This window comes from Bison bison, unplaced genomic scaffold (genome assembly GCF_000754665.1).
Source record: "Bison bison bison isolate TAMUID 2011002044 unplaced genomic scaffold, Bison_UMD1.0 scf7180017864487, whole genome shotgun sequence".
Lineage (NCBI taxonomy): Eukaryota > Metazoa > Chordata > Mammalia > Artiodactyla > Bovidae > Bison > Bison bison.
Genome location: NW_011495047.1, coordinates 8311939 through 8321583, shown reverse-complemented (window position 1 = coordinate 8321583; position 9645 = coordinate 8311939). Strand labels below are relative to the sequence as shown.

General features: G+C 38.7%; 1 protein-coding gene across 2 annotated transcripts in view; it reads right to left on the bottom strand.

The window, feature by feature from the left end:
* Positions 1–9188: 9188 nt before the first annotated feature.
* Positions 9189–9645, bottom strand: part of LOC105005234 (chromosome unknown open reading frame, human C6orf226) — an 879-nt gene continuing 422 nt past the window's right edge. The window contains exon 2 of one of the 2 annotated variants that reach the window (XM_010863155.1): positions 9189–9641. In XM_010863155.1, the coding sequence (XP_010861457.1) occupies positions 9605–9641 (37 nt within the window). In that variant the 3' untranslated portion in view covers positions 9189–9604. The other variant, XM_010863156.1, reaches the window with a different exon arrangement.

Sequence of the window (9645 nt, the reverse complement as noted above, 5' to 3'; positions counted from 1 at the left end):
ACCCAAGACTGATCTCCTTTAGAATGGACTGGTTGGATCTCCTTGCAATCCAAGGGACTCTCAAGAGTCTTCTCCAGCACCACAGTTCAAAAGCATCAATTCTTCAGTGCTCAGCTTTCTTCACAGTCCAACTCTCACATCCATACATGACTACTGGAAAAACCATAGGCTTGACTAGATGGACCTTTGTTGGCAAAGTAATGTCTCTGCTTTTGAATATGCTGTTTAGGTTGGTCATAACTTTCCTTCCAAGGAGTAAGCATCTTTTAATTTCATGGCTGCAATCACCATCTGCAGTGATTTTGGAGCCCCCCGAAAATAAAGTCTGACACTGTTTCCACTGTTTCCCCATCTATTTCCCATGAAGTGATGGGACCAGATGCCATGATCTTTGTTTTCTGAATGTTGAGCTTTAAGCCAACTTTTTCACTCTCCTCTTTCACTTTCATCAAGAGGCTTTTTAGTTCTTCTTCACTCACTTTCTGCCATAAGGGTGGTGTCATCTGCATATCTGAGGTTACTGATATATTTCTCCCAGCAATCTTGATTCCAGCTTGTGCTTCTTCCAGCCCAGTGTTTCTCATGATGTACTCTGCATAGAAGTTAAATAAGCAGGGTGACAATATACAGCCTTGACGTACTCCTTTTCCTATTTGGAACCAGTCTGTTGTTCCATGTCCAGTTCTAACTGTTGCTTCCTGACCTGCATATAGGTTTCTCAAGAGGCAGGTCAGGTGGTCTGGTATTCCCATCTCTTTCAGAATTTTCCACAGTTGATTGTGATCCACACAGTCAAAGGCTTTGGCATAGTCGATAAAACAGAAATAGATGTTTTTCTGGAAGTCTCTTGCTTTTTCCATGATCCAGCAGATGTTAGCAAGTGTTTCCTAAGTAGCATTAAAAAATGAAAACATATCTATGCACTGCAAGTAGTAACATTATGATATTTGTTTCAATTTATATAAGGACTGAAACAGAATCTAAAAAGATAGTTTTTTTAAATGGAGGCTCCCAGTCCAGAGATACAAATGCAAAACCACTGCAGTGATGCTCCCAGGAGGCTTGAGTCCAGCTGATAGGTAGGTGTGAAGCACAAGGAAGAGCCGAGTGGCCAGCACCCAAGGTCTGAGTCTACGTGAGACATGGTCCTTCCCTCCAGGTCTCAGAAAAACACACAACTTTAAATTGGAGAATTATGTTTTATTTGGTGAACATTCTGAGCAATCAAGCCTGGGAAGCAGCCTCTCAGACAGCTCTGAGGGACTGCTCCAAAGAGGAAAGGAAGGAGCCAGGATATTCAGGAGTTTTTTTTTTTTTTATTTCAGGAGTTTTGCAACAAAAATCAGGTAGTCAGAACATCAAAAGATTAGTTAATTAAAGAAAATCCAAACATCTCAATTTAACGAATTTAATACTTTTCTATGTATGGGAAGATGCAAGAGTCCAGGCTTACTGAAACCATTCCTTTGATATGTACCTGACCTATCCAGGACCAGCATCCTGTTCTTTCCCATCCCGAGTTCCCTCAGGGTGCACCCAGGTGGGTACAGTGGCTGCAGGCCTGGTAGCAGGCAGCCCACCTGTCTCTCCTGAGTTCCCTCAGGGCTCACCATCAGGGGCAGTTGTAGCAGCTGATGGTCTGCTGGCTACAGCCCCTTTTGTTTGTTGATATGGCAGGCAACATTTTTCATCCACAGTGCTTCCCCTTAGTAATAAAATTCGACCAACATTTGGGTGACATTTCACAACCAATATGGTCCCATGGTGCTAGAAAGGCTCATTCCTAGATCAGGCAAAGATTCTGTTGATAAGCTACTCAATGTATTGAGAAGTTTTCTTGGAGCAGGCCCTGTTGATATCTAAAATTCTCTGGCTCCCTTGTCTTACTAGTCTATTATGATCGAGGAAAGGTTTTTCACTGTTGCTTCTTCCCATATCTAGAATCACACTATTACAATCATTGATCTATTTCCTTGAGATGTTTAGCCATCATTAATTTTGTTAGAGACCTGGTTACACATTGAGTAATGCAAGAGACAATCTTATAAACTAGCTGGGATAAATAATAGAGCTAGTAACATTAATAAGATCATAGTACAACAGAGAGAGACACAAACCATAAACAATCTGAAAACAAAGAACAAACTAAAACAATGATTAGTATGAAAGTGAACATGTTAGTCACTCAGTCATGTCCGACTTATTGTGACCCATGAAATGTTGTCCGCCAGGCTTCTTTGTCCATGGAACTGTCCAGGCAAGGATACTGGAGTGGGTAGCCATTCCTTTCTCCAGGGGATCTTCCTGACCCAGAGATTGAACCCAGGTCTCCTGCATTGCAAGCAGATTCTTTACCATCTGAGCCACCAGGGAAGCCTATAACTACTTTAATTTGGTTGTAATAAGCCATCAAGTCCATAGGAGACCTAGCTGGAGAAGCCAAATTCTGAGAGCATTAGGTATAGAGAAAAAGACAAATGTTTCATTTTTATAAAGGTATATTTTATCAACATCGGAGGAAATGTTTTTCTGGAAAATAAAGATTTAAAACCAGTATTTTGCAGAAAAAGTCATAAAATTATAAATGTTTATTTACCAGTTCATTCAGTCCTATGTAATTAATTTCTGATGATCTGGATGAAGTACTCAGGTTTTCCATTAGAGTTTTATAATTTCTTACCCAGTTCAGTGGTATGATCTAAAAGTTACCAGAACTTACATTTGTCAAAATTCCTTTTTATGAATTTTTAAAAAGATTTTTATTTTATAGAAGCATCAGAGTAAAACTGTCAACAAATGATAAGACTTAAATGGCATGGTTAAAGATCTGATTGCAATGCAGCTGGCAAGAAACTTGGATATTTCTGTGACATAACATTTTAAGATAATAACTAGAATTATGACTAATAACATTATACCAAAGCGTATCAGAATTTTAGAAATTTCATATAAAATTTAGAATATCTATAACATTTATCTATATAATATAACCTAGGGTTCATCTCCAATCATTTGACAATGTTTCTCAAGTAACTGAACATATCAAAGAAGCCTAATTAGCCTAATAGGCTAATTAAGATGCCTTACATTGTAGTTCATCTGAAATATCCCAGACTTAACCAGAGGTCAAATGAACCTTAAAGTTTGATATCTGGGAAATTTGTCAAAAATATTATCACTTGGTCAAATAGGATTACAGGCTTCCCTGGTGGCTCAGACAGTAAAGAATCTGCCTGCCAATTCAGGAGACCCAGATCCCTGGATTAGGAATCCCCTGGAGAAGGGAATGTCTACCCTTCCAGTATTCTGGCCTGGAGAATCCCATGGACAGAGGAGCCTGGAGGGCTACCATCCACGGGGTTGCAAAGAATCAAACTCAATTGAGCAACTAACTGTTTCAAACAGGATCATAGGTCACTGTAAAACAATACTCGCTTAACCGAAGTGACAAAAAATTTTTTTTAAAAGCAACAAAAAACAGATCACTTAAAAAACTTCACACAATCTGTTACCAAAAGCAGTATATCAAGAAAACTTCATTCTCTTAACAGACTAAATCAAATCCAAGCTTGCACCAGCCTACTTTTAATAACCTTATCCATTTACCTAATTAAATTTATCTAATCTGAGCCTGCCCATGTACAAACTTTTTCATGGCTCCTTTTTTTTTTTTAACAAATTTTCTACAACTTTTTATATTCGTATTGTCCGTTTTTTAAATCCAGAAATAACCAGCTTTAGGGAATCATTCTTTCCCCTTAATAAAATGTATTTCCATTCCTCATACCTTCTTTTGCTGAAAACACATATCCTATTTCCCTTGCATACTGAAATAGTTCCCTTATTATCTTTAGTAGTTCTAATTATATACGACAATTTTAACCATTATAAACCTTAATCTTGGGATTTCCCTGGTGGTCCAGTGGCTAAGACTGCATCCACCAGAATTCTATCCCTGGTCAGGGAACTAGATCCCACATGTCCCAACGAAGACCTGGGGCATCCAAATAAATAATAAATATTTTTTAAAACAACCCTTAATCTCTAGCAAAAACCAACAAGCAGCAAGTAATTATAAACTGTCACATCAGCCTTCCCTGACTGGAATATTCCCAAACGTCTAGAAACATATATCATGATTTCTTTCCTCAATGTGGTACAAGATATGTTTCTAATAAACACTTAGTTTTCTTCTCCTAAGAAAAGTGGTTAAATGTAGAACTGTTTAGCAATTAATGTATCAGCATTTTCTTATTTGAAATAATGTGGACATTCAAAACATTCTCCTCATTTAACTTAACAAAACTCAAGTTACCAAAACTCTGGAGAAACTTTTAGATAGACATACCCAAGATATAATTACTTCTAAAAGAGTTCACCTGAAACTCTCATCATAGTTACATTTTACAACTTATAAAAATACTGCCATACCAAGTAAATGTGCTGTTGGCAAACCATAACAAACAGCATGAATCTATTGACCTTCAGTAAACCTAGGTACAATAAAGACATGTCTATATTGATTAAGCTAGCAAGCTTAAGCTACTTTTAATACCAGATTTTATACTATACATAAAATAGATAACCAAAGAGGACCTACTGTATAGCACAGAGAACTATACTCAATATTTTCTTTTCCCTTATAGGAAAAGTCTGAGAAAGAAAAAATATATATATATATTTGTTTGTGTGCATATATATGTATATAAACTGAACCACTGTGCTGGACTAACACCTGAAACTAACACATTATAAGTAATGATATGTCAATACAAACATTTTTTAATGAGACATTAATATTGAATATTTCTTAGATCATGTAAACCTGAAATTCATTCTGGCCAGTTTCTTTCATATTCAGAAATATTTAGTTTGTAACATCTTACTTTTAAGTCAATTATATAGAGCTCTTTTTAAAATTTAATTTTAATATTTCCTAGAGGTAGACATCTCATAATAATGTCTCTTATTAATGTACACATGGACACATAGACAAAACTAGAGATCTCATAGCTTCACTTTAAAACTTAGTTATGAATCAGTTATTACAATATAAGCTTACTAGTTCATATGTAAGCTGGAATAAATTAAATTTGCTTGCTAAGATGACGAAGGCTTTATTGCTTGTGGAAAAGACTTTTAAGATATGTATTTGATCTTGATAAACCCTTAAGGAGGCTATGAATTAGATTTTGGTGGAGGGTGCCTTTCCAACTGTTTAAGTTTTAAAAGGCCACCTTTTCCTTTTTTCTTCCTTGGTTTCAGGTTCTTTCTGAGTCAATCAGGCTCAGTTTCAGGTTCTTGTGGCTTGTATTTACATTTCTGATTTATCAAGACTTGTGAGACAAAAACGTTTAAATTTCCAAGAACTTTTTAGTCACCTAAATTACATTAAAAGATTTCTAAATTTCAGAGTCCTGTGTTCTAAAAGTTTCGGGTTTAATTTATCATGCCTTCAAAAACTTCTCTGGTGGCTCAGAGAATCCACCTGCAAATACAAGAGACACAGGTTCCAACCCTGGGTGGGGAAGATCCCCTGGAGAAGGAAATGGCAACCCACTGCCTGGTAAAGCCCATGGACAGGAGAGACCAGCAGGCTACAGCCCATGGGGTTGCAAAGAGTTGGACTTAACTTAGCAAGTAAAATAACAAAAACTCACAGAAGGCATTCAAGAAAGGCTCTCTTTTTGAGTGCACAGGTTAGGCCCAGAGCAAAATCTCTTAACTCCTGAATATGAATTCTCAGGTTCTTACTTTATATGGTATGGGCTCAGATAAGCCTAAGATTTCCTTTAGTATGTTTCATATTTCCTGAGGGGTAGATATATATGCCCCTTCTTATAATATCAAGCAAGGGAAGCATTCCCCAGCAAAACATGTCTACTCCACAATATAATTAAGCAGAAGAGATGTAACTATCGAATATAAGGCCTATTTAAATAAATACTTCTTATTAACTTTCATCTCAATTCTATCAACTTTTATACCTTTAACTTTAGTTTTCATTAGGACCCAAAGAACATGTTTTGGTCTTACAAGGAATTCTAGAACTCTATTTTCCCAGACCATTTTACCTACTTTGTATTTTTATACTGGGGCTCTGGAGTCCCCAGTCAAGCCAAGGGATTCAGGCCCTTTTGTCAATCTTTTAACTTGATTGATTAGCCTGTCGCCCCAAATAATTGTTGGTCAAGTATCTCGGTGTATTTTTTCCCAGCCCTTTAAATACATGTTTTAACTGGGGTAAATAGAGAGGACTTGTTTGGTACCCTTTAAAGTTGGAGACCACTAGGGGGTCCCTTTGGCCCATCCAACCTTAGGTAGTGTTTTATCAAACCTTTGATTTAATCCTATTAACGCCTGTTTTATTTATCCCACTTTCGAGTAACCATCTAAGGATTTCTTTCTCCATTTGGGACCAGTCACCTTAAAATCTCCACCTTGTTGGGGGGAAGTCTGTAGACTTTCCCTTCAGTTTTTTCTTGTTTTCCTGTTAATCAACCTAATTAATTATTCCAGTGTTTTTATTATCATCTATAAGACCCACTGAGGGGAAGAAGAGACCACAATAAAGCTTCCCAAATCTTGTTTGTTTTAAACTAAGGGAGTTCTTAGGTTAACCATCATATTTTTTCCCCACCTTCCTTTCTCCTCACAGATACCAATAAAACAGCTGTTTATAATGAGAGCTCTCTAAAATTTTACCAGTTTAGAGTTTCTCCAATTTAAAGGCTCCATCATCTGGCCATTCATGAGAGGTATCTTAATAGTGCCTCAAACCAGTAAGATGCAGGAGGCATTCCCCACAAGATGCCACCTAAGCAAGACTCACCAAGTTTATTCCCCAAAAACAGTCTAAGAAAGGAAAGGCCTTTGTGGTACAGGCTGCCACCACCAAAGTTCAGTTGGCAAAAAGCCTCAGAGGAAAACATAGGAAGTACACTCTTTGAGATACATTGACATACATCACAGCAAGATCCTCTTTGACTCACCTCCCAGAGTAGTGGAAATAAAAACAAAAGTAAACAAATGTGACTTAAACGAAAAAGTTTCTGCACAGCAAAGGAAACAATAAACAAGATTAAAAGACAACCCTCAGAATGAGAGAAAATAATTGCAAACAAAACAACTGACAAAGGGTCAGTTTCCAAAATATACAAGCAGCTCATGCAGCTCAATACCAGAAAAACAAACAAAGAAATGGACGCAAGACCTAACAGACATTTCTCCAAAGAACACATAAAGATGGCCAACAAACACATGAAAAGATGCTCAACATTGCTCATTATTAGAGAAACGCAAATCAAAGCTACAATCACCTCACACCTGTAAGAATGGCCATCATTAAAAAATCTACAAACAGCAAATGCTGGAGAGGATGTAGAGAAAAGGGAACCCTCTTGCACTGTTGTTGGGAATGAAAATTGACACAGCCACTACGAAGAACGGTATGAAGATTTCTTTAAAAAACTGGAAATAGAACTACCATATGACCCAACAACCCCACTATATATACTGAGGCATATATATATATATGCCTCAGTATATGTGTGTATATATATATATATATATACATATATACCCATTATATATACTGGGCATATACTGAGAAAACCATAATTGAGACACCTAACCTAGATAGCATATTGAAAAGCAGAGACATTACTTTGCCAGCAAAGGTCCGTCTAGTCAAGGCTATGGTTTTTCCAGTGGTCGTGTATGGATGTGAGAGTGGGACTGTGAAGAAGGCTGAGCGCCGAATAACTGATGCTTTTGAGCTGTGGTGTTGGAGAAGACTCTTGAGAGTCCCTTGGACTGCAAGGAGATCCAACCAGTCCATTCTGAAGGAGATCAGCTCTGGGTGTTCTTTGGAAGGAATGATGCTAAAGCTGAAACTCCAATACTTTGGCCACCTCATTCGAAGAGTTGACTCATTGGAAAAGACTCTGATGCTGGGAGGGATTGGGGGCAGAAGTGGACGAATTTCTTGTGTGACACAGGGAGTTCAGCCCAGTGCTCTGTGACATCCTAGAAGCGTGGGAGATGGGAGGGAGGCTCCGGAGGGAGGGGACATATGTATACCTGTGGCTGATTCATGTTGATGTATGGCAGAAACCAACACAATATTGCAAAGCAGCTATTCCGCAATTAAAAAATACATATATATGGCAAAAAGCCCATCAGAGTTGGTAGCCAGACAAAAGACTGCTCAGAATCCCAGCCTATATGACTGTCTGCCAAGTGTACACCATATGTGCACCTTCCAGATGGCAGAGACCAAGTTCTCAAAAAACTAAAGGCCTGACACAAAAGGCCTGAAAGAGATGAGGTGGAATATTTACATCTCAAACACACAGAAAAATGCAAGCTCCCCCTACAAGGGCTTTTGCTTTTGTTTAAGGTCAGAATTCAGATGTTTTTTTTTTATCAAGCTGGCTTTTTCTAACTTAACTGCATAGTCAATAAGAGAGCCCCAGCTTAAGTCATTTTCAGGGTGGGATTTCCTTTAATTCCCAATTAAGTAGGTACTTACAAGTATGAACTCTGTACATTCACAAATCTGGCTCGAGTGTTGTTAGTCTGAGGTGGGTTTTCTGATGTCCCTCATTTTCGTTTGAGAGAATCTATTTCCCATTTTAAAGATGAATTTCTCGGGGATAAGATTTACTTTTAAATCTTTTATCCCAGTGAATTCTTTTTAAGGTATCCAATTTGAGGAAGGCCTCAGGTGAGCCTCTTACTGAAACATGCAGCCCAGACTCCTCCTTATCTTTTCTACTGGGCAAATCCCAGTGTCTTTTTTTTTCCCCCCAGTGTCTTTCAACCAGGCTTCCTCTGTATCTTTCCGCTAGAGGGTACTTTCTTCCGGAGTCTTTCAACAGAGCTCCTCTAGTATCCTGTCAACTAGGGAGGTCCCTCCCCAATATCTTTCAATTGCGGAGCCAGGCACCTGTGAGACACTGCCAAGCAAAGCTCAGAATACTCCATCAAAAATCAGGAGATCCGAGAACAAGGAGAGACTCACCCAAATTCGTCTGAACTCTACGAGGCGGTGGGTGGGCACAAGAGGTCTCTGCTAGTACCAAGGCTCCATTTCCTCGTAGAGTTCAGGCGAAGGAAATAAGTCTGCTCTGGGTTCCCTCAGTGGTCATCAAAACTGTGGACTGGAGAAAAAAAAAAGCAAAACCTAAAAGTGGAGAATAGTTTTATTTGGCAGACTGAGAACTCAAGCCCAGGAGGCAGCCTCACAGAGCTCTGAGGGACTGCTGTGTAGGATATACAAGAGTTTTGCAACAAAACCAGGTAGTCAGACCATCAAAAGATTACTGTTAAAGAAAACCAGACAGTTCACATCAAAGAATTTAGCTTTTCTCATGCATAGGAAGTCATAAGAGTCCGGGCTCACTAATATCATTCCTTTGCTATGAACCTTAGCTGTCCAAGGCCAGTATCTTATTCTATCCCATCCGGAGGCACCTCAGGGTGCACGGTTGGGAGTGTCCGCAGTGGCTGAGGGTTCAGTAGTAGTCAGGCCTTCCTCCATTCTGGGGGTGTCCCTTGGGGCTGCAGTGTCCTTTGCCGACAGGGCAGCAAAATTTTTCATTCACAGCTGCAAAGGACCTGGAGCCTCAGAAACGGCCGAGC